The sequence below is a fragment of the Ambystoma mexicanum genome, chromosome 7q (assembly GCF_040938575.1).
Source record: "Ambystoma mexicanum isolate Mex_15411 chromosome 7q, UKY_AmexF1_1, whole genome shotgun sequence".
Lineage (NCBI taxonomy): Eukaryota > Metazoa > Chordata > Amphibia > Caudata > Ambystomatidae > Ambystoma > Ambystoma mexicanum.
In genome coordinates this window covers 1,168,749,859-1,168,775,499 of record NC_090941.1, presented here as the reverse complement: position 1 = coordinate 1,168,775,499, position 25,641 = coordinate 1,168,749,859, and the positions used below count along the sequence as shown (strand labels likewise).

The window sequence follows — 25,641 nt, the reverse complement described above, 5'->3', positions numbered from 1 at the left end:
GTAGCTTTTTTAACTTCGACACACTGGAAAAGAGGCCTTCCTTCCCTGGTCCAGCTCTGCTACAATACATAGTGGAAACATCTATTGTTTAATCACTTTAATATATGTATATGTTGGCGCATACTGCAATCTATTCACTATAAAGCTAGCCTCAAGAATACTTGTCTGCTTGCGTTTCTTTGCATCTGTACACATGTAAAAAGACTTGATATCTTCATCAGTTCTGTAGCATAAGCTTCTTCATCTTGATCCCTAGATGTCACTTATCCTCGAAACCTTCTTGATGCTTATAGAATTTCTGCATTCTCTTGTCTTTGCATCTCTTCTATGTACGTCAGCTCGGCTTTGCGTGACGTCACCATTCTACCCTTCCATTTATTGGTCCTGCTTCTTCCGGGATTTCATTCAAATGCCCATCATACTGTCTCGTATGCAGGTATGGTTTTCTCAATGGGAACCTTGCTTCCAGGATTCTCTTCAGTATCAGTATTTTCACTGGTACTACACGTGTCTCACACTGTGGTTCCCAACATATAGGCAATATGGGCGAGGTGGTTGAGGTGGGGGTACTTAGCTTCTTCTCTACAAGGCGTTCAGCCTTTAAGTCATCACACTTAGAACTATTAAGGACTTAGACAGTAAGGGTAAATGTGCAGTATATACTAATTCAGGCAGTAGGGGTGCCTGGGTTAGGGAGGATTGGTGCATTCTTTATGAGCGTGAGAGGGATGGTCGTAGGGCCCCTTGAATTGTAAATTAAAGACCTTGAACCGTCTCAGTGTGCTTTTTTTTAGCCAACTGTGACAAAGTGAAGGTTCAAATTGCATCACCCCATGGCTTTGACCCAAAATACTAGCAGACTTTTCCCCTGCCATTTCAAAAAGGGAACACATCAGGAGGGCGAACACCTATGTGGAGGAGAGCCATCAGCACCCAACATAGAGACCTGAGAATGCTCCTGCGGAGATGGAAAACCTGTGCAGAGAGAGACCAGGTTTACACAGAAGCCAATGTACCCCAGCGCTATGCCATCAGTGGTGCAGGAAGGGGAAGAACAGAGACAGGAACTAGAGCACCTACATCGCAGTCCCCGAAACTGCACTCCACACGCCGTCCCAAGACTCCTGAGGTGGTGTCCAGAGGGGGAGCTCCTGGACCACAAGGGACTTCGAACAGAGAGACAGCTGCTCACATAGACTGGACTAACCTCACAGAGAACTAGTCCTTGGTTCCCTAACATGGACATGACCGCTGTGCAACGCAGGCCGCTATTCCTGCAGAACAGCAGCCCCATGCAGAAAATTGTGGGACATAACTCACATTTTAAAGCATTTTGTAATTCTGCTCCCTCGTGGGCGGGGAAGACACAGCCATATTGGCCAGGGTCAGAGGACCAATCAGAGCAAAGCGAGGGGTCAAAAGAGAAAATACAATACAGGAAGTTGTTTGTTGTTCAGGTGAGGTCAGAGGTGGAAGACCAAGAGACCAACAGAAGGACCAACAATGGAGTGGAATGTGGAGGTGATGTTGAGAGCAGCTGAGGCATTAGTTAGTAAGTGCAAGTGATACTGCGCTGTGAGTGCGCATGAAAGAGCAGCAAGCGTGTTTAAGAGAGCAAGTACAGAGAGTGAATGCAAGTGTTTGTGTGAGTGAAAGGTGGGTGTTGTCCAGAAAGTCTCTGAGGTAGGTTAGACAGATAAGGCGCTCTGACTTTACGTCTTCACGTCTAGTGCAAGTGTGAACGTGGACAGCAGGGATTGAACTTGTGGTATAGACCAATCCTGGGTGTAGCGATGCCTGGGATAGGCAGGATTGGCACTCTTTAGAGACTACTCCTGGGTGTAGAGATGCTTGAGATAGGCAGGATTGGTGCCCTTTAGAGACTACTCCTGGGTGTAGGGATGCATGGGATAGGCAGGATTGGCGCTCTTTAGAGACTACTCCTGGGTGTAGGGATACCTGGGAAAGGCAGGATTGGTGCTCTTTAGAGACTACTCCTGAGTGCAGGGATGCCTGGGAAAGGCGGGTTTGGTGCTCTTTAGAAGCAAAGTGGAGGGATGGCTACTCAGGCTCAGATAATTCAAATAAAAACCTTTGAATTGTCTCTGAGATTTGGAGTTTTTCATGTGCCAATCTGTGATGCACCGGTAGGGAAATGTGATAGGGTAGCTCCACATTTAATCAATCACATTTTAGCTAAACTGCGAATTTTAACTAGGGCCAAGGGTATGATAATCATGTGTGAGGCTCAAGCTGTGCCTGATAGATGTCAGCATTATAACCCATAAGGGCACATGCCAGCCAATTTGAATTTGACCCTGCACAATATTTGCACCACACTGCAGCAATTCAATGGAAGTAACATATTAATCCTACCAATATTTCCAGGACCCTATAACCTTTTCCCCTACTCATATTCAATGCAATGTAGCCTTTGCTTATGAGTGCAAAACACTGGTGCATTGGGGCAAGGATAGAATGTAAGGATGTTTAAACTGGCTCTATTGTTCACTTTGTAGGTAAAGAGGAAACAACACCGGATAAATGTAGCATTTTTATTTAGCGCTGCAGCGTTATTCTAGATCAAAGGCACAAAGGAAATCATGTGCTATTTAATGGGCTGATTTGTCAAGGGGAGGTTCTCTTTGAATGACACATGAGTTTCAGAAAAAGGCTTGAAGCAGAAAGGGCTGGGTCACTCACTCACTCACTCACTCACTCACTCACTCACTCACTGGCAAAGGGAGCAGACAGACTGGGAGAGAGTTCATTCCTGGCCAGACTGACTTTACTCTGTACGCCGGCAGACTGCAGGCTGACTATCTTGTGGGCTGTCTGTCTCTCACCTGGGTTGGCGGTCATCAGAAGAGTTGCAGTCTCGTGCACCCTTATCTGTGGTTGGCCCTGTGTGGTGCGGCTTGCAGAAAGGCTGGGGAAAGACTTTGTGAGTTACTTCCAGGCTGAGTCGGGGATTATTGCCAGCTGAATCTGGGTAATTATGCAGTAATTGAAGAGCGTGTTCAGTGGATGATTGATAACAAGCAGCGTAGGCGAAATAAGCCATTTCATTTTTAGGCACTGCAAAGTAACATTTGAAAAGTGTATGTAAACCTGTGCTCATATTTCTCCAAGTTTTGATGCAATAATACTCAGAGGGACAAAGGTTGTGCCAACTTTGTTGTAAAATTCAAGGCCAATGTTGACAGAACTCTGCACATCATCTCAGAGTCCTTTGAAATTCTTGCAGGAAAGACTTTAATTATGTTTGAATTACAATGTGGATGCACATGCCATTCTGTGTCACTTGCATATTTCTAATTTCTGATAAAGAATAACAATTCGTAAAGGTGACTTAGCCTCTGCATTATCATTATGTGTCTGAATAAATGTGTTAGCGCATAGGCTGGGGTCCAACAGGTGGTAAACTCATTTTACTGCAGGTGGTAATTCAGATTACCACATGTGGTAAAACATAAGATAAATATATTTTTTTAGTAGTTTAGCTTTTCAGAATTGTTATGCGTGTGTCTGAGTAGAACTATTTTGTGATGTGAAATGATCAATGTATTTTGAAACACAGCCAAAAGGGCATAAAGTGGTATTGTACATAAGATACCGCAAGCAGATAGGAGTGTACTAAGTCCAGTAATTGCTTTCTGTTAGTGTCCCTGGTAAAATAATTATTAGGCAACATTTTGAAGTTAGTCTCACCACTAAAAAGATGCCCCAATATATTAACAAGAGCTAACAAAATAACGCTATGCCAAAATACCACGAGATGCTAGATATAGCCCAAAAAAGATCTCTAACACACCCCTAGCTGGACTCAGTTTCAGCAATCTCTTAAAGCTATCCAGTATGTTAGATTAGGTCATTGCCAATTAACTCAGTGCAGGGACGACATTGGCCAACAGGCAGGCCTCATACAAAAAGCAGTCAGAAGTGTCATGTGATGGGCCATCTCTAGCATCACTCTAGCATCACATTCCTCCACAACCCGCAGATAAACCTAAAGCGAGGTAAACCCAAACCTGAAACCTAGCACTCAGGCTGCACTCTGATGGAATGGCATCACCCACCACATACCCAATGCCAGAGTCCAGCCCTGCACTGTGCCAGTCACTGCACGTGCTACTCGCTTTACAGCCTACCTTAGCAACACCTAGCCTCATTGAACTGCACGCACTAGTTGCTTTACAGCCTACCTTAGCAACATCTAGCCTCATTGCACTGCATGCACTACTCGCTTTACAGCCTACCTTCGCAACACCTAGCCTCATTGGACTGTATGCACTACTCACTTTACAGCCTACCTTCGCAACACCTAGCCTCATTGGACTGCACACACTAGTCACTTTACAGCCTACCTTAGCAAGAACCTAGACTCTTTGGACTGCATGCACTAGTCGCTTTACAGCCTACCTTCGCAACACCTAGCCTCATTGGACTGTATGCACTACTCACTTTACAGCCTACCTTAGCAACACCTAGCCACATTGGACTGCACGCACTACTCACTTTACAGCCTACCTTAGCAACACCTAGCCTCATTGGACTGAATGCACTACTCGCTTTACAGCCTACATTAGCAACACCTAGCCTCATTGGACTGCACGCACTACTCACTTTACAGCCTACCTTAGCAACACCTAGCCCAGTGGACTGCACGCACTAGTTGCTTTACAGCCTACCTTAGCAACACCTAGCCTCATTGGACTGCACGCACTAGTCGCTTTACAGCCTACCTTAGCAACACCTAGCCCAGTGGACTGCACGCACTAGTTGCTTTACAGCCTACCTTAGCAACATCTAGCCCAGTGGACTGCACGCACTAGTTGCTTTACAGCCTACCTTAGCAACACCTAGCCTCATTGCACTGCACACACTAGTCGCTTTACAGCCTACCTTAGCAACACCTAGCCTCATTGCACTGCACACACTAGTCGCTTTACAGCCTTCCTTAGCAACACCTAGCCTCATTGGACTGCGCACACTAGTCGCTTTACAGCCTTCCTTAGCAACACCTAGCCTCATTGGACTGCACGCACTACTTGCTTTACAGCCTACCTTAGCAACATCTAGCCACATTGGCCAGCCCGCACTACTTACTTTACAGCCTACCATAGCAACACCTACACACATTGGACTGTGCACACTACTCACTTTACACCATACCTTAGCAACATCTAGCCATATTGGACACAAAGGCATAACTTCCAATTAATATTTTATGTAATATTTCTACCTTCCAACTTAAATAATTTTAAAATTACAATTGTATGACTAACAACATTGAACCACACAAACTAGCCACAGCGACAAAATTGCATTGTGAGTTCGGAGCACCCCTCTGAAACATCCCTGAACTAGTCACAACAAAAAGGCACGATTCACTCAGACACCCACTGCTGTTAGCCAGACGCCAGAGCTGTGCAATGGCTGCACGTATGTTGCAAAGTCATACCAATGATGGCGGTGCGCTACAAAAAATACCTTTGGCATTGGCAAAGTCATGAAAATGGTAGAGGTGGGGAGTTATATAACCACAATACCTGGATGGCCTGTGCTACCTGCGTTGTGCTTGAGGGTGGGCCACACACCGCTCCAGCACACATGGGCATGTGACTTACGGCTGACCTACTTGGGAGGATGTTGGTGCAGTATCTCATATACTGGAGAAGGGTGGAGTCTCCGATGACGTGCAGGTACTTCCCCTTAAGACAGCCATTGATCTCAGCCTCTGTGGTGTATCTGGTCATGCTGCAGGAGATGGGGTGCCAGACGTTCTGCAGAAAGTAACCTCCAGGAAACTGAACCTCCATCCCTGTTTTACACTTCTCCTTCACAGGGGCAGTCTTATCTGCAAAGTCAAGTGTAAAGGAAACGTTATGAAGAATCAAATCTGGGTGTCCTGATCAAACCTCTTTTCAATCCTGATTACACTCTACCATAGACAAATCCACAACCTACCACACAACCCCCATCCAGACAAATCAAACACATTCCAGACAAGCCTTAGCACCACTAATACCACCCCTGCATCCCCTTTCACACATCCCTCAACTCTCCACAACAATTAGAACACCATCAGCACAGAAGCACTGCAGTCCAAAAACTCATGCTCCGCCACCAGAACACCACTCAAACACTTCCACAACAAATAAAACCCAGCCATATGCTATGCCAAAGCCAACCATTTCCTCCAAGACGTCCAATCTTTATTTATTCTGTTGTATCTTATTTGTCATTTGTTAGGCACTTATACATCAAAGAATTGCATTTCAAAGTCCCCACAGAGCAAAGTGAAGGGAACAAGGGAAAGCAAGACAATGGAATATCATAACAGTGATGAGCACAATACTGAGAGGGAGAATTCTCCAGAATGGCCCATTTCCCTTACCTACCTAGTCCCTCAGCAGCTTTGCTGGATTTCTAGGATTGATTTATTTTCACCTGGTAAGAGTGTGAGCCTTTTTTCCCCACTCTTACATGTTTTTTTGGCTATGTGTTGTACATTTTTATGTGTTCATGGGCTGTGGAGACTCACCTACTCCAAAGGCATCATCGGTTTACTGTGTGTAACACAGCACCTTTATTGCAGTGACACGGGGTTGTCTTTTTCATACTTCCCACTTAAAACTCAATTTTCTGGGACTGACTACTGTCTCCCAGAACATGTAAAGTTGCCATTGACTTTATTAGTCTTTTCAAATTCACAGACCCAGTAAAAACGATCTTCCATAGAGTACTGGAAAGGGTTAATAGTTATCCCTTTTTGTCTGTTTCTCATGGAACATTATTTTGTTCCCCTTACTTTAAGATTTGGCTGGTGGCAGTGGTATCTATCATTTGTTCCCTACCGCAGACTATGAAAATACCCCTGGTACTGTTTTAGGCTAAGTTAGTAGCCTCGAACTTTAAACCCGCTGGACCCCTTTTATTTTATTTTGGTTCCGGCTGGGTTTATTCGCCATTTCTTTTTGTAAAGGTCTTTCTCGTGTTTTACTCTGCGCACCAAACCAGGTTTGGTTCCTTTGTTCGCCGTCCTATGGCGCCTGAATGTCTGAGGGGGACAGGATGTGAGGGAGGGGTTTGAGACTCCCTGCACAAGGTCTCCTTGGAGACCCATGTCACACTCTGTATGACAGCCACCCTGCTGTGTGATTGACAGCCAGGCTGTGTGAATGGGGGAAAACTGCATAAAAACCAGCTCTCTGAGACTTGGTTGGCAGAGTCGCCACTGGATCGAGAGAACTGAAGAGAAGCTGAAAGAAGAGGACCACTACCACGATTGAGCCTCCCAATGAAGCCCTGCTGCGGGTCCGAATCTCCAAACTTCGACAGCAGGGAAGATCTGCAAGGAATCGTCTCCCCTTGAGCTGGTGTGACCAACCAGTTCGCCAAACTGCAAGCCAGGCCTCCCTCCTCTGGTCGAATTTGCTGTTCACAGCTACACACCAGTGTTAAGGAGAGCGGTTTCCATGCCTCTGGCAGCTCTGAAGGCAGACTGGTGGTCGTGTAGAAAACCAACAGATCCAGTCTGGTGGATAAGCTGGGAGAGGGCCAGCTTCTCAAAGAGATTGCCCAACACGGCATCAGGACCTCTGCCATGACGCAATGACCAGGTGTCACGAGGACAGAAGCAGGGCTCATGGGTTTAGGCTAACATGCAAGAGATTACCATATAGCACACAGCAATGCATGTTTGCTTTTCACATGCTATAGGCAGTGGCTGTATTACACTTTTGCTTTTGGCCTGCATTGGGGCACATAACATTGCATTGCTTGCATGCACTGCATTTCATAGAGAGGATGCATCACATCACTTTTCATGTAGCACATTGCCCCATGCATGAGCATGACCTGCAGCACACTGCAGGCCACCTTAGCAACCACTGCTTGCCTGCAAAACATGATTGCAGAAAATGAATAGTGCTTGGTGCCACATTCCAACATTCATAGACAACACACTGCACATTTTGGGACACATCTGCCCACAGCCCAGCTCATGACATTATATTTAAAGTTACATTGCAGCTGGACAGAAGCTGCATAGTACACTACAACACTTTCATAATTTGGTGCAGCACACACACACACACACACACACCTCACCATGTTATATCTTCTCATATGAAAGGCATGCCCGCCATTTTGCTTTTGGTAGTGTTAGAACAAATAGTGAGAAGCACATGACACAGCATTATTGTGTCTTTGTGCCTGTAGAGGTTCTGGACGCTATGAGCAAGAGTTCTGCCATTTTGAATCGGCCTCAGTGAGAGGCATTAAGCTGCTTTTATAGTGTACCAGCCCATAGTTGCTAGCTGAGACCACTTGATTGAATTTCGTCTTGCCCTGCAAACAGGCTGAGAGCTCAAGGGCAGGTGTGGAGGGGTGTGAGGTAGTGGATCGCGTTTACTGCAAGTGAAGCATTTCTCAAGGGGCTAATGGCTGGACCCAGACAACAAGTGTTGCCTCATCAGATTGGGAAAGAATACATCCTGTTTGTGAAGGTCGCAGCAAGGTTACTCAGGCAGCCATAGTATGAAATGTGCATAATAATATCGAGAAATTGGAAGAAATGTTGATCCAGGAGCGGTGTTCAGAAGACCATTTATTACAGGGAGGGTGCCAGAAGATGGTGACCAGGACTGACAATATGTCACAAGATAGGGATCTACACAGTGAGCAGGTGCAGACGGTGGAAATGGGGAATGAATAAAGGAGGCATGTACCATGTTGGTTCATTGCCTATTGGCCCATCTTGGTGGTACGTGGAGGCCCCAATTGTTGAAGTAGCATGGCCCAATTAAAAAGAAGCCCTCTGTCGACCTGTTTTCCCAAGATGGGATTTGTGAATTGTTTGGGCTGATCAAGAGGTGTGTGACTATGTTGCGTGGGTGGTGTTTTTCCTGTGATGAAATTGTAACTGCCAATAGTTTTAGACCCAGGTATAGTGTTCTTTAGGTGGCTGTTGACGACCAGCCAATGATAATATTAGGATGATGGATTGTTTTACACTTTTTTCGAGATATGCTAATGTTCTGTTTGTGGCCACTAAACGTTGTGCCTGCAAAGGGCATGTCAAAGTTGGCTTGTTCCGTTCTTCTTCCCGGCCGTGATGTACACATACATGTTGTGTTTTTTCGTGCATGTGGTGCCCTCCTTTTTGAGTTTTTGCGGATTGTTTTCCCCTGTTTTCGGACCTGAGTTGAGAGCACCCCTATCTCTAAAGCATGACAGGGAAATGTCTGTCAGAAGTGATGTTCGGAAGAAACATCTGGATACAGATTTTTATTTTTATTTTATTTCATTTTTTCTTTTAAAGCAGCGCACAAAACCCTCAGGCATCTTGGCGCTAGTTACAGTAAGTGCAAAGTGACATTCTACATAGTGCAGGACCATGCATAATGGTTGCAACATGCAAGTGGTCTTGAAGACATAATCTGGCGAAGCCGCGCCTCATGTAAAGGGGGTGACTGCAGGTTTACAGGTACGCAAAGACAAAATGAAGGTAGGTACACAGTCTGGCAAAAGCCGCGCCCCATGTTACAGGGGCTACATCTGGTATGCAGAAGTGCAAAAGAGAAAATTAGTGTAGGTGCACAGTCTGGCAGAAGCCGTACCACATGGTACGGGGGCTACATCATGTATGCAGATACGCAAAAAACAAAATTAAGGTAGGTGTACAGTCTGGCAAAAGCCGCGCCCCATGTTACAGGGGCTACATCTGGTATGCAGAAGTGCAAAAGAGAAAATTAGGGTGGGTGCACAGTTTGGCAAATGCTGCGCCTCATGGTATGGGGATACATCCAGGGACATCATTTAGGGGTGAACAGGGGTCGCCACTGCGACCCCTGAGGTCTCCCTTGCTAACCTGAAAAAAAAGTGTAGTTTTAAAAAAACAAATGGCCAGCACCATGGGTCTATTTGCTTCTGGAGTTGCTGGCTTGGTTGTTCAGGCCTCTTAAAAATGTTTACAAAAATAAAAAAAAGAACAGGGGTTCCACAAGCGTGACACTTTCAGCAGTGACCCTAAATAAGAAAGTATAGGAATACCAAAACAGTTGTCTTTCTAGAATTCCATACAATAATCGCTAGACTCATTAAAGGTTAATTTGAGGCACACTTCAGGGGGTGAGTCACTGATTTAGTCTGTTTTTAAATACCTCAACTCAGCCTTTCATCCTTCTGAGGTCGATAAATATGTACCAACACAGGTTGGGTGATATTGTATGTATATTTTTTCTATATAAATCGCTTAAGCATATGTGCTATGTAATAACACATCATCATTTTGCCATGGACGTCTGCTTGCATTCAAAGTAATTTGGTAATATGGGTCTATACACACTGATCTTAATGATACATATGGCGATCCATTCTTGTATGAAATGTATATCACATTATAGTGACATCATAACAATATGTTTCCTAGTGTACTTAGGGTAAATGCTTTGTGATGCCAATACCTGTTTTGTCAAGGGGTGACAGGTCATGTTCCATCGCTACCCACGATATCACTTCAGGGTGGGGTTAAATAACATCATTTGCTGTGATGTCATCAGAGGTCATGGGTCGTGTGGTGTCACTTCTGCTACCACAGGCATTTTGGTGAAATGATGTTCCTGGCTACATCAGGTATGCAAATACCTCTTGTTAGGGGCTGTGGCAGGTAAGAAGAAGGACATGACTCTGACTTTCCATTTTACTGATATTTTATTAAATGAAAAGAGTGCAATCTTCTAATTTTCCCTAAACTTCAGGTCTTCCTTACCTAAGAAAACGAACTAGGGTGCTCGCCAGTCATCATTGAAAGTCCAATACAAGCTGAGTCCTCTGTCAAAAACTGACCTACTCTGACCCTGCCACTATTTAGAATAACTAAGGAACAGGTGAATGACTCCCTTCTCCTGTTGTGTGGTTCTTCCAGCACCTTCAGTTCAACAAGGTATTTTCCAACAGTTCTTGGTTATCATTTTCATCAAACGATACAGTTCCGATATAGGGCTTGTCTCTTTTAACGTATTGTTCCTTCTTTCCTTTTTGTCTCCCTCTTGTTTAACTTTACACATTTATTCTTCTTCTTTTAGAGAACAGGTATAGTTCATTCTCTTTTCCCAAAAGTATAGTTTCCTCTTTCTTGACTGTCCACTCTTCATCTTGATTAGAGCAAATCTGAGAGTTCCTGTATTGCTTCCTACTATATCCAGGTAGTTCTGATATTTTGTCTTCACTACGAGAAGCAGAAACGTTCCCGTTGTTATATCACTCTCCTCTGGAATCCATTATTTGCATTTCAGTAACGGGTCTCACTTCCTTTAAATATTCTTAAGACTTTGTCGTGACCAGGATCAAGTATGAGCGTTCCAGTAATTAGTCTTACTTTCTTCATGTATTCCCAAGTGATTTGTACTGCGAGGTGCGGGATACATTACAGTTCAAAACGAGGGTGGAGACCTTGGAGCCGGATGGTGTGGAGGGGAGTGAGTGAAATGTATGTGTAAAGGTTAGAGTGACCCAGAACCTCCTTTGTGTCCGTCTTAAGGCTTGCCAAGTGCACAGGATGAGTGATAAAATATTCGTATGGTAGGAGTATAATGAAATTGTTTTCTGACCTTCGACGTGAGAAGAAGAAAAGCCCTGCAGCATACGTGATGCAATAGGGACAGACTGGCTGGGACCAGTGGACCGCCATCCCTTATGGTTAAAGGTGGTACATGTATAGGGTCCATTCAATCAGCCGCGTGGGTTTTTACTGTATTTTGTCGCGTCATCATGACACTGTGCACCTTTATAAGTTTCTACTTGTAGCTCTCTTTGGCAGAACGTTCTTAGCAGCAGAGTTCTTTGCTGTTGCTCTCATCTGTGTATTAGATATACACTTGTTTCCCTTACAACTTGGGCCTTTCTACCCTAGCGTGTTGTATTCTCTCTAGTGTGAGGGTTTAGGGGTGCGCCTTCATTTCCTTCCAGGAAATGTGGTTAAAAATGGCTCCCCCTCCTCAAGAAACCCTCTTCCGACCCCTCCTGCCCGGCCAACTATCGCCCAATCTCCATTACTCCCTTCCTGGGCAAGCTCCTGGAGAAACTGGCCATCTCCCAGCTTAACCTCCATGCTGAATCTGTTGGTAATCTTCATGACCATCAATCCGGCTTCAGAGCGGCCAGAAGCACGGAAACTGCTCTCCTGAACATCCGTGAGGACTTGCTCCTGAACCTCGATTCCAACACTCCCTGTGTTCTCATTCTGCTCGATCTCTCCTCTGCCTTTGACACTGTCAACCATGCCATCCTGCTCAACCGTCTCCGTGATAACCTGGGTATCACTGGTCAGGCTCTGGCATGGCTGACCTCTTTCCTTTCCGGTCGACCCTCCCAGGTCCAAATGGGCTCCTTCCTCTCTGACATCTTTTTCTACACCTGTGGTGTCCCCCAGGGATCCAACCTCTCTCCCTGGCTTTTCAACCAGTATCTGGAACTCCTTGCCCACCGCATCGCCGCTCTCTGCCCCTACTTCCAGTGCTATGCGGACGATACCCAGCTCATTTTCAGGCTACCCTCGGCCTCCTCCTCTCCTTCCCTCATCTCCGACTGTCTGTCTGCTATCCAGGAATGGTGTGCCGCCAATGACCTCTGCCTTAACGCCAGTAAGACCGAGATTCTACTCATCGGCACACCCACTCCCTCCTTCCCTGCAGCTCTCTGGCCGGCCTCCCTTGGCCCCCTTCCTGCCCCTACCTGCAAGGCTAAAAACCTCGGGGTCATCTTCGACTCCACACTCTCCTTCTCTCCTCATATATCTGACGTCTCTAAGAAGTCACACTACCAGCTGCACCTCCTCAGAGGTATTCTTCCCTTCCTCTCCTTCCCCCAGAAGCTCACTGTCTCCCGAGCCCTGGTTCTCTCAAGGCTGGACTACTGTAACAGCCTCTATCTTAATCTGCCTGCCTCCACTCTCCGCCCTCTGCAACTTATCCAGAACAGAACTGCGAGATTTGTCCTTGGCCTCAAGCCCAGGGACCGTATCTCTCCAGGACTGAAATCTCTTCACTGGCTCCCAGTGGCTGTGAGGATTAAGTTCAAAACCCTCTGCATTGTCCACAAGGCCTTCTGGGGCCTGGGGCCTAAATACCTTCAACTCTCTCTTCCTAAATATCTTCCTTCACGAGCCCTTCGCTCATCCGTCTCTAACTCCCTCATGGTCAGCCGCTTCTTGAAGCAACGAGCTGGGGGTAGATCTCTCTCCGCAGCAGGGGCCTCCCTCTGGAACAGCCTTCCTGCCTCCCTGAAACTTGAGGAGAACCATCTCCGGTTCCGGAAGCACCTCAAAACCTTCCTCTTCGCTTCTGCCTTCTCTCTCCCTCTCCCCTGCTAAACCTGCTTAACTCCCCACTGAATTTCTGCACTAAACCTGCATCTGGGCCACTCTCAGCGACCTCGGTCAGGGCCCAGCCACTCTCCACTTGCACTGCCTCCCTGGCTCCCCCTGCACTGTGGGACTGTCACTGTATCCCTACAGCCCCCCTCCCAGCACTTGCTCTGCACTTACCTCGCACTTGCCACCAGCTGGCCCTTTTATTTATTATTTATTATTTATTATTTTTTTACGCTACTTACCTTGTACTGCACTTTCCCCCCCCAGCTCCCCCCCCAGCACTTTCTCCTTTTCCCCTTACCTCTGCACTTGCGCAATCTGAATGACACCTGGCCTAGTAGGATCGTTTGTCTGTCTTCCCCTTGTTTCCCTCCCTCCCTGCCTCGTCGCGCCTTGAAACACTTGTGTATAGGCGCGTTACAAATACCATATCATATCATATCATATCCATCGTTTGATGGATACGGTGTGCATTGCCAGCCTGCTAAACAAGGAGCTCTGTGACATCCATATGAGGGCCTCTTAATTTTAGTGAAATCGTCCCCTAATAGCTCTGCAATAAGAGTTATTATTTTATTTTTCGAGCATGAACCTAGCTTTGAGAAGCAACAGAGAGCTTTACAGAGGTATGGAACAATACAGATACACAACGGAGCACTTTACAAAGGTATACAACAGTACATATGCATAACGGAGGTAACAGAACAGATATACAGCAGGGGGGAAGGATACGGAGGGGCACAGAGGAGGGGTACAGCTGTACAGGGTGGCGGGGAAGAGAGAGGCACCCAGCGTCTATAAAGTCAGGTAGCGCGGGGCTAAGGTGATGGACTAGGTGTTGAGGAGGAGAGACTCCTTGAAGAGATGCGTCTTGAGTTCTTTTCTGAATTATAGGAGCAAGTCTGATGCTGACTGGGAGGAGGTTTCATGGTCTTGAGGCATAGACAGAGAAAGCTTGTTTTCTGGTCCTTTCCTTTTTACAGCTGCAGATTTCAGGTCTGTACATGTCCTGGATTCTGGTGGTGCGCTTTCCACCGGAGATGCCGTTGTGGTAGCTGGGTGACTTAAGGGTGACTGCCATATAGATGATGCAGCAGGAATTGAAGGTGATTTGTGCATGCTGTGGGAGTCAGTGATGGTCGATGAGGGCCGGGATGATGTGGTCCTGACCTGATGGCTGGAGGAGAGAAAAGGGAGCTGGGCCGGCGAGCCTGCCTCTCCCAATGGCCAGTAGAGAGTGGAGTGGAGCAAATGCCATGCTCCTGGCTATCTCAAGGGCCCTAGAGAGAGTGGAGCAAATGCCATGCTCCTGGGCAACCCAAGGGGCCTAGAGAGAGTGGAGCCAATGCCATGCTTCTGGCCATCCCAAGGGGCCTAGAGAGAGTGGAGCAAATGCCATAGCTCAGCGGCAATGTGCTTGCCTTGGAAGCAAGACGACACGAAGCAACACAGGTTCGATCCCCAGGTCCGCGCTTAGAAACCTCTGGGTATTCAAGCGCGTTATAAATACAAAACTAAGAAAACAAAAAAAAACAATTACACAACCAAAAAACAAACTAATCCTGTAACAGCGCCTCAATGCCTGCGGGCTGTGTGAGCGCTTTAAAAATGCAAAATAAATAAATGCTCCTGGCTATCTCAAGGAGCCTACAGAGAGTGGAGCAGATGCCATGCTCCTGGCTATCTCAAGGGATCTACAGAGAGTGGAGCAAATGGCATGTTCCTGGCTATCTCAATGGGCCTAGAGAGAGTGGAGCAAATGCCATGCTCCTGGCCATCACAAGGGGACTAGAGAGAGTGGAGCAAATGCCATGCTTCTGGCTATCTCAATGGGCCTAGAGAGAGTGGAGCAAATGCCATGCTCCTGGGTATCTCAAGGGGCCTAGAGAGAGTGTGGAGCAAATGCCATGATCCTGGGTATCTCAAGGGGCCTAGACAGAGTGGAGCAAATGCCATGCTCCTGGCCATCCCAAGGGGTCTAGAGAGAGTGGAGCAAATGCCATGCTCCTGGCTATCTCAAGGGGCCTAGAGAGAGTGGAGCAAATGCCATGCTCCTGGTTATCCCAAGGGGCCTAGAGAGAGTGGAGAAAATTCCATGCTCCTGGTGATCTCAAGGGGCCTTGAAAGAGTGGAGCAAATGCCATGCTCCTGGCTATCTCAAGGGGTCTAGAGAGAGTGGAGCAAATGCCATGCTCTTGGCTATCTCAAGGGACCTAGAGAGAGTGGAGCAAATGTCATGCTCCTGGCTATCCCCAGGGGCTTAGAGAGAGTGGAGCAAATGCCATGCTCCTGGCAATCTCAAGGGGCCTAGAGAGAGTGGAGCAAATGCCATGCTCCTGGCTATCTCAAGGGGCCTAGAGAGCGTGGGGCAAATGCTATGCTCCTGGCTATCTAAAGGGGCTTAGAGAGAGTGGAGCAAATGCCATGCTCCTGGCTATCTCAAGGGGCCTTGAAATAGTGGAGCAAATGTCATGCTCCTGGCTATCTCAAGGGGCCTAGAGAGAGTGGAGCAAATGCCATGCTCCTGGCTATCTCAATGGGCCTAGAGAGAGTGGAGCAAATGCCATGCTCCTGGCTATCTCAAGGGGCCTTGAAATAGTGGAGCAAATGTCATGCTCCTGGCTATCCCAAGCGACCTAGAGAGAGTGGAGCAATTGTCAGGCTCCTGGCTATCTCAAGGGGCCTAGAGAGAGGTGAGCAAATACCATGCTCCTGGACATCCCAAGGGGCCTAGAGAGAGGAGCCAATGCCATGCTCCTGGCTATCTCAAGGGGCCTAGAGAGAGTGGAGCAAATGCCATGCTCCTGGCTCTCTCAAGGGGCTTAGAGAGAGTGGAGCAAATGCCATGCTCCTGGCTATCTCAAGGGGCCTTGAAATAGTGGAGCAAATGCCTTGCTCCTGGCTATCCCAAGGGGCCTAGAGAGAGTGGAGCAATTGCCAGGCTACTGGCTATCTCAAGGGGCCTAGAGAGAGGGGAGCAAATGCCATGCTCCTGGACATCCCAAGGGGCCTAGAGAGTGAGGAGCCAATGCCATGCTCCTGGCTATCTCAAGGGGCCTAGAGAGAGTGGAGCAAATGCCATGCTCCTGGCTCTCTCGAGGGGCCTAGAGAGAGTGGAGCAAATGCCATGCTCCTGGCTATCTCAAGGGGCCTTGAAAGAGTGGAGCAAATGCCATGCTTCTGGCTATCCCAAGGGACCTACAGATAGTGGAGCAAATGCCATGCTCCTGGCTATCTCAAGGGCATAGAGAGAGTGGAGCAAATGCCATGGTCCTGGCTGTCTGAAGGGGCCTGGAGAGAGTGGATCAAATGCCATGCTCGTGGCTATCTCAAGGGGCCTAGAGGGAGTGGAGCAAATGCCATGCTCCTGGCTATCCCAAGTGGCCTAGAGAGAGTGGAGCAAATGCCATGCTCCTGGCTATCTCAAGTGGCCTAGAGAGAGTGGAGCAAATGCCATGCTCCTGGCTATCCCAAGGGGCCTAGAGAGAGTGGAGCAAATGCCATGCTCCTGGATATCCCAAGGGATCTACAGAGAGTGGAGCAAATGCCATGCTCCTGGCTATCTCAAGGGGCCTAGAGAGAGTGGAGCCAATGCCATGCTCCTGGCTATCTCAAGGGGCCTAGCGAGAGTGGAGCAAATGCCATGCTCCTGGGTATCTCAAGGGGCCTAGAGAGAGTGGAGCAAATGCCATGCTCCTGGCTATCCCAAGGGGCCTAGAGAGAGTGGAGCAAATGCCATGCTCCTGGCTAGCTCAAGGTGCCTAGAGAGAGTGTAGCAAATGCCATGCTCCTGGCTATCCCAAGGGGCCTAGAGAGAGTGGAGCAAATGCCATGCTCCTGGCTATCTCAAGGTGCCTAGAGAGAGTGTAGCAAATGCCATGCTCAAAGTCAGACCAAAGTCCAGCCCCTCTGCGCTCGTCCGAGCACAGTCTATGCTCTAGGCACAACATGATGTCAGTAAGTTTGTTAGGCGTAGGGAAATTCTCACTTTAGCACTACTTCAGAAAATCTTTACAGCTGTCTGGCAGGAAATATAGGAGAAGATAGTGCCTGCCCCTGGTCCCTCCATCCACTTGTATGCATGCTTGATTAATGCACAATCCCTTGTGGCGCATAGACTCGGGATGCATTCCTTTTTAGAATCCCACTGCCCCGATTTCGTGTTTGTCACAGAAACATGGCTGACTGAATCTTCTGGTCCTGATATTTTTCAAATGCTGTTACCATTCTATGCTATCCTTCAGGTGGTCCACGGGACTAAGTCCCCGGGAGGGGGGTTGCACTGCTTTATAGTGTGCAATATGAATGTTAGTTGCTGCCTAATATTTTGGAGGCAGACATGGAACACCTACTGGTTAGAATCATAGTAAATGCGTTCTGGGTGTGTCATCTCTTGCCAGGCTATCACCTTCTGGCTCCTAATCTTGCTGCATTCTCTAGAGCCTTTGTGGCTGATGCATTACATTTAGTACTGCACTTTAAAAATCTAATCATTCTAGGTGATTTCAATTTATGGGTGGAGGGGGGAGCAGCCCAAGACAATAAGGCTCTTCTAAAAACTATGAAACAAGAACAATTAGTACATCAAGTTATGGGTCCCACGCACGTCAACGGCCACACTTTGGATTTGATATTTGCATCCCATGTGTTTTTCCGAGTCACCCCCTCACGTGGTCAGACCACCATGTGATCCCTTTCACAATTCCGACAGTAGGGAAACCCTCCTAATCCCAACGTCCCCACTTTAAGACCTAATTGGTTAAGAATAGATACCGCTCTGGTTTACTCTGAAGTTGCTCGGTGTTATACTAAGGTTTCTCTCCACACGGGCCCTCTGCGATCAGATATATCCAGACTGACAAGTACTATGGAGGCAGTGTCAGATGAGTTGGCGTCTTTCCAAATGATAGCTAAATCTGCCTCACACTGTGCCCCCTGGTATATGCCTATGCTACGTGCACTGCGCCATGAGACGCGACAGAGCCCAAATGGAGGAAGCACTATGATGCTCAAATGCGAGAAGACTTTAAAAACAACAACTAGTCTGTCACAAAGCTCTGAAATAAGCAAAATCATTGTACTTTGCTGATATTATCCGATCAGCAGTAGATGCCCCAAAAAACCATTTGAAATAATAAAAAATCCAACTAAACCTGGTGCTAATACTGATGGGGCCAGCTCGCAAGCTTTGTGTGATTAACTGTCAGGCCTCTTTATAAAAAATCTAACTAAACCTGGTGCTAATACTGATCGGGCCAGCTCGCAAGCTTTGTGTGATTAACTGTCAGGCCTCTTTATAAAAAATCTAACTAAACCTGGTGCTAATACTGATCGGGTGTTGACCTTTCAGGTCTCTTTATAAAAAATCTAACTAAACCTGGTGCTAATACTGATCGGGCTAGCTCGCAAGCTTTGTGTGATTAACTGTCAGGCCTCTTTATAAAAAATCTAACTAAACCTGGTGCTAATACTGATCGGGTGTTGACCTTTCAGGTCTCTTTATAAAAAATCTAACTAAACCTGGTGCTAATACTGATGGGCCAGCTCGCAAGCTTTGTGTGATTAACTGTCAGGCCTCTTTATAAAAAATCTAACTAAACCTGGTGCTAATACTGATCGGGCTAGCTCGCAAGCTTTGTGTGATGACCTCTCAGGTCTTTTTATAAAAAATCTAACTAAACCTGGTGCTAATACTGTTCGGGCTAGCTCGCAAGCTTTGTGTGCTGACCTTTCAGGGCTCTTTATAAAAAATCTAACTAAACCTGGTGCTAATACTGATGGGGCCAGCTCGCAAGCTTTGTGTGATTAACTGTCAGGCCTCTTTATAAAAAATCTAACTAAACCTGGTGCTAATACTGATCGGGTGTTGACCTTTCAGGTCTTTTTATAAAAAATCTAACTAAACCTGGTGCTAATACTGATCGGGCTAGCTTGCAAGCTTTGTGTGCTGACCTTTCAGGTCTCTTTGTAAAAAATCTAACTAAACCTGGTGCTAATACTGATCGGGCTAGCTCGCAAGCTTTGTGTGATGACCTCTCATGTCTCTTTATTAACAAAATGGAAACAATCAGAAAGGAGATTATGAATAGACCGGTGGCGGAACAAAATATAAATAAGGCTCCTGACAGCGGGATGTCAACATTTCCTGTTCTAGGGGACACGGCTGTTAGTTTCTCTGCTTTTAGTCTGACAAATAAAGAGGAAATGAGTAAGATAGTAGTACATCTTAAATAGGCCTCCCCTCTTGATGACATTGCCGTGCACTTATTAGAACTGTCACCGCAGGATATCTTTGGGACCTTGGCTGAAGCAGTAAATTTGTCTTTGGCCAGGGGTCAAATCCCCAAGAAATCAAAAGAGGTTCTGGTAATACCCCTATTGAAAAAACTATCCTTGGACGCTTCAACTTTGGAAACTTTTCGCCCTATCTCGCTGCTACACTTTCTTATGAAGGTCCTGGAAGCAGTGGTCACTCCTCAATTGAGGGGCTTTCGGCCGATGATGGGCACTGAGTCGGTTCTCGTGTCAGTACTCAATGACCTTACCGTGATCAGAGACGAAGGGGACACGGCAGGTCTCATTTTATTGCACCTGTCGGCCACCTTTGATACTATTGATCATTATATCTTGCTATCTAGGCCCAAGGAAGCTTAGCTCTCTGGTTCTGTTCTGGACTGGTTCTGGGATTATTTGTTTTTTCGCTCTCAAATAGTCTCTCTTCCCCCTTATCGCTCGTCCCCGGTTGCAGCGACATGTGGGTTACCACAGGGGTCAGCATTGTCCCCTCTACTTTTACATTTATATATTTGCGCTTTGATGACACTCATCCACTCATTTGGCTTCAGGGTTTTCTCCTATGCGGACGACACCCAGATTTTGTTCAGACTACAGCTGGGCCAGCCAGAAATTGGTGAGAGTTTAAAAAATTGGCTGGATTCAATCCGAGGCTGGATGGCGGCAAATTGGCTTAAACTTAATGATGGGAAGACGGAGATCTTGATCACCAGCCCACCGGAGGCTGCCAGTGAATGGACCTCAGCGTTTTGGCCAGCTTCACTGCGTTCATTGCCAGAGCCAGTCGAAATGGTCCGAAATTTGGGTATTAAAATACCAGAATCTCTGTCCGTGGAGGCTCAAGTTAATTATTATTTTTTTTAAATAGTTTTATTTGGTTATTTATAATGCGCTTAATACCCAGAGGATTCTAAGCGCGGACCCGGTGATCAAACCTGGGTTGCTCTGCGTCTTCTTGATCCCAAGGTGAGCGCATTGCCCATGAGCTATCCTCCCGAGACTAATGCAGATGAATGCGCTGTGTGGCCTGGGGTTTTATGAACTCAAACAGTTAATGAAGGATCTCCCCTTTGTGCCTGAAAAATGTCATGCCCAGATAGTGGCTTCGGGTGTAAATGGGAGCATTGACTACTGCAATGCGATTTATTTGGAACAGCCGTCCTATCTTACAGCTATACCCCAAGCCGGACTTTGAGATCTACTAAAGCAGCACTCCTATGCGTTCCTAGATACAGAAAGGAGCGTCTGGGTGGAAGAGTCTTCTCTGTGGCTGGGCCCAGGCTTTGGAACTCTTTGCCTTAGTGGCTAAGAACTACCACAGATTTTCTATCTTTTAGGCAAGGGCTAAAAACCTTCCTCTTTACGTAAGTGGTTTTCTTTCAGACCTTTCCGCTGTATCTCCTGACAGGCCATGATGCCTTTGGCAACAGTGCACTATAGAAGAAACGGCTTGATTGATTAATTGAATCTTGTGTCCTACCTTGAACGTTTGGCGTGTGAAGAGGGGTACCTGGAATGCCTTTCCTCACCCCCATGAACATGCCTGCCCGAAGAGTCAAAAACACCTGAAGTAACTCACTATTCGGCCAGTCCCCAGGAGGACCAGTGACTGATATGTATGCAGTAAGATATTCTCTGCGACAGCCATTCAAACCTTATCCAGCGAATGTCTTTATGGATACAAGTGCTTCAACATTGGTCATGGACCCAAATTCCTCAATGGCTGACGTTGACTAATGCCGAGAAACCACTGTGCTGATGTCATTAGTGACACCAAGATGTTGCCACGTTAGTCACAAAGTACACTTGCAGACATGCACAAGATTACACAAGCACAAACGTGAATACACAAAGAACATGTTAACAGTTCTGTAGATAGAGGACAGATACATATACATACTGTCAAAATGCTTTTATTATTGTCCTCATTAGCTAAGTGCAGAAACGCTGATTGCAAGGCAACAAAGAGATGCAGATCAAGCTTGCAGATGCTTATGGCAACTAAGTTTATGGACCTACAGGACAAGATGACTAACCTAGGAAAAACATAGCATGGTACAGATATGTAGAAATCACAGTAGAAGTATAACAAGAATCCGATAAGGCCACAAGCCGCAGGACGAGAGACGAGGGGAAGCCAAACCAGGCTGCACAGAACAGAAAGGCCAGGGTTCACAACCAAGTTCAGAGACAAGCAGCACATTCCAAACTTAAAACGACACTGGACGATCTGCAAAAAACTGAATAAATCCTCATAAATTGCAGACCAAAAGAGCTCAATTTCGTGGTCCTCAACCATGTGATGCGGCTCAACTAGAAAATGACTATTCATTCGCGGTGGGAAGACAAACAGGTCTCAACAACACAGACATGAAGTGACACATGAACTTGTCAACAACCTTGCAACGGGGAGGACACTCTCACAGGCAAAGTGGTACTGCTAATAGATACATTGGGAACACACAGTTGTTCTCCTCACCTTGAGGAGGTGCACAGAGCACTGAGAGCAGAGCTGGATCCCAGTCCTGGGGAGACCAGTTCCAGCCAATCAGGGGACATCAAACCAGGTGTGGATGGCAGGGGCAAGGGCCAATGGTAATTCTGCAACCCTGCAACAATAGATTGTTTCTTGGGGAGAAGGCAGACTAGCACCTGACATGAGTGGGCAAATCAACTATGATCCATAGGGGCAATCTATACGGTATACCACTCCAATCACCCAATCAGAAAGTGGAATAGGTTTTCTGGGGAAGGGACCATGTTGTGAGTTATTTTGCACAAAAAAAGTCCTAGCCCAGGTTTGGGGGCGGTGACTCTGGAGATTTTTTAATGTCCTGTATGATCCCGATCGGGTTTTGTAATAAACAACAGTTCTAACTTGCCCTTGGTTGAGTTCTCTGTTTGTTCTGAGAGGGGTTGTTGAGCCCTGGGAACTGAACGGGTAAGCTCATAGTAACCCCCAGACCTCTGGCATACCATACCATACCAACAGGTGGAATCGGGGGCAACTTGAAAAATGGCAAATTGTATTTAAAAGAAATATGGGAACATCTTTAAACGGCCTCCTATTAAATTGTATTCAGCACTTGGTTGAGAGTGCAAAGTATGAATCGGTATACATTGCTTCAGTCGCTTTACAGAGGCTTTCAACGCTGTCGATCGCAATCTGTTGTGGCTTAAATAGTAGGAATGGGGTATCCCAGCGAGCCTACTACGAATGATAGTTGGCTTATACTCTAACTCTAAGATCCAAGATCGCCTTAATCAATTTGGCCATCTATCTCGTCCTGTAGAATCCTTTTGGGGTGTTAAGCAGGGATGCGTTCTGGCTCCCTGCCTGTTCACTTATAAATGGTGGATTTAACAAAAGCTTAATAACATCTACCTTTGTCACCCCTAAATTACATACGACCAGTGTGGCTGCCGTACACAAATGACCACCTTCTATTTTATTGGACTCTGTTGGGGCTCAAAGTTTATTTACTTATTTTTATGTATGTATTGTGCATTTGTTAGGTGTTTATACAACAAGTAAATTGTGTTTCAAAGCATCCACAAGGCAGCAGGGAGGGATCATGGCATTAAAACAAAATATACACTGGAGGATATAGAAGAACCTACTAGGGCTTGTGAGTATTCAGAGTGTGCAAGTGCAGAGAGAGAAGAGAGGAAGAGGGAGTAGGGGGTAAGTGCTGGAGTGTCTGTGCTCGTGGGTGAGCAGCAGATGTAAGTGCCAAGTACAGTAAGTGCTAGAGAGCATTGAGCTGCAATAAGTGGGTAAGTGCAGGCCTACAGTGGCGGAGGGCAGTGGGTGCTGAACTAATTGCTGCGTGAGGTGCTTGGGTGGGGGAGGCCAGGGCCCTGAGGACACATAAGGACCCTGGTCACAATCACAGTGACTGTGAAGTTAGCATAGTAGGGAAGAAGGGAGGCGGAGGCGAAAAGGAAAGTCTTGAGGAGCTTCCAGGATTTGAGGTGGTCAGGCTCAAGACGAAGACTGGTCCACAGGAGGGATCTTGCTGAGGCAATAGATTCGCCACCGGCTCTCTGTTTAGCGAAATGCTTCACACACAGAGAGTTGGTACCAGAGGAACATATACGTCTAGAGGGAGAATATTTAGTGATAAAAAGTTGCAGATAGCATGGTCCCCGGCCCCAGACAGCCTTGTGGATGATGCAGAGGGATTTGAATTTAATCCGTGCTGCAACCGGGAGCCAGTGAAGAGTTTTTAGGGCAGGAGAGATGCAGTCCCAGGGCCTGAGGCCAAGGATAAGTCTTGCTGTCCTATTCTGGAATAGCTGGAACGGTTTTAGGGAGGAAGAGGGTAAATTCAGTAGTAGGTTATTCCCGGTCTGGCATACAGCCGATACTTGGACATCCATAGACAGAGTGGCTGACATGATCACCCCTAAAATGTTTTACCTTAGCCAATGGAACCAGGAGAAAACCCAGAGAAGAAGGCCAAAACGGAGAAATCCAAATTGAAGGATCAGGGGGAGAACCCGCCACCAATACCTCAGTTTTGCCCCCATTCAGTTTCAACCAGTTTTGGCCCATCACTCCCTGACTGCCATCAGGCACTTATGAATGCACAATGACATCTCAGCCCAGTCGAGATCTAAGAGGATCAGGATCTGTGTGTCGTCGGCATAGGAATAGCACTTGACGCTGAAGGAGCAGATGAGACACAACAATACAAAGATGTAGATGTTGAAAAGAATAGGGGACAAAGCTGAACCGTGTGGTACACCACAGCTGAGGCGGCAAGAATTAGATGTGAAGGGAGGAAGAGAAAGAGATTGGGATATGCTGGCCAGAAAAGAAGAGAACCAGGCCAGCACTTGTCCCGATATACTGATGCAGACAGTGGTAATGGTCAGAGAGGAAGAGGGAGAGAGGACCAACTTGCAGACCAGGCTCTGAACGATTGACTAAGGGAATGATGGAGTAAAGAACCCACTCAGGGAAGATTAAGGCAACCCCACCGCCAGCATGGTTGGGCCGTGGTTTTGGACATGGTCTTGTAGCCATCGGGGAGAAGGGGGTCAAAAACAGTGACAGGAGCGGGCATTGAACTACATCGCGGTAAGAGCGAGAATGTTGGCATAGTGTTTGTTGGCTGAACGGGCGTTAAGTGTGGCCAGGTGAAGGAGGTCTCCGCCTTTGAATGTTTTCCAAGGAGGCGTACAGGGGCGTGGTTTACCAGTCGCAGTGGGAGGACAGAGCGAGGGAGGTGAGGGAAGGAAGTTAATGAGGGATGGCAGACGCCGGTCAAAAAGAAAGAGGTTGGATTGAGGATCCTGAACCAAGATAGTGCCAGTGTGGTAGACATTAATGATACAGCGTGATATGAGAAGGCCGCCAAGAAGACTTCCCTTTTGGTACCACCATTAATGGGAGAGGATGTGAAAGGGGAGAGAGTAGAGATATGATGAGGAGTTCATAATTCTGGGGAGGGGACAGAGAAGAGGATATCGGTGAAGACTGTCTAGAAGTTGCACTGACATACGTGTCTGCGATGGTTAGGCATGGGTTGGCACTCAGGATGGCTTTTTTGTGCTTTTTATTCCCAAACTTCATGAGAGAGGATTGGTAGGTGGTAGTGTAGCAGTTAGTAAAGATAGGAGAGATGGTGAGTGCCATCATGGTGGCAGAGGAAGAGGCCTGGCTGCACTGCATAGTCCTAGCCTAAGCTCAGCAGGTGGCCTAGTAGTTACAGGAGGGGCACAAAAATCTAATGCAAAATGTGGGGTGCAAGAAGTTACAAACACGCATTCATAGGTTCGGAAATCAAACAGGGCACAAAAATGCAATGCAAAATGTGGGGTGCAAGAGTTTACAAACACAAACATCTAGGTTCGCAAATCAAAAAGGGCACAACATTGCAATGCAAAATGTGGGGTGCATGAGGTTAGAAACACACACACCTAGCTTCGGAAATCAAACAGGTCACAAAAATGTAAGGCCA

General features: G+C 46.8%; 1 protein-coding gene across 1 annotated transcript in view; it reads right to left on the bottom strand.

The window, feature by feature from the left end:
- LOC138528246 (NXPE family member 4-like) overlaps positions 1 to 25,641 on the bottom strand; it is a 200,700-nt gene that overhangs the window by 82,780 nt on the left and 92,279 nt on the right. Inside the window, exon 3 of the mRNA XM_069639700.1 lies at positions 5,642 to 5,860. Coding sequence (XP_069495801.1) covers positions 5,642 to 5,860 — 219 coding nt within the window. The remainder of the gene's footprint in view (positions 1 to 5,641; positions 5,861 to 25,641) is intronic.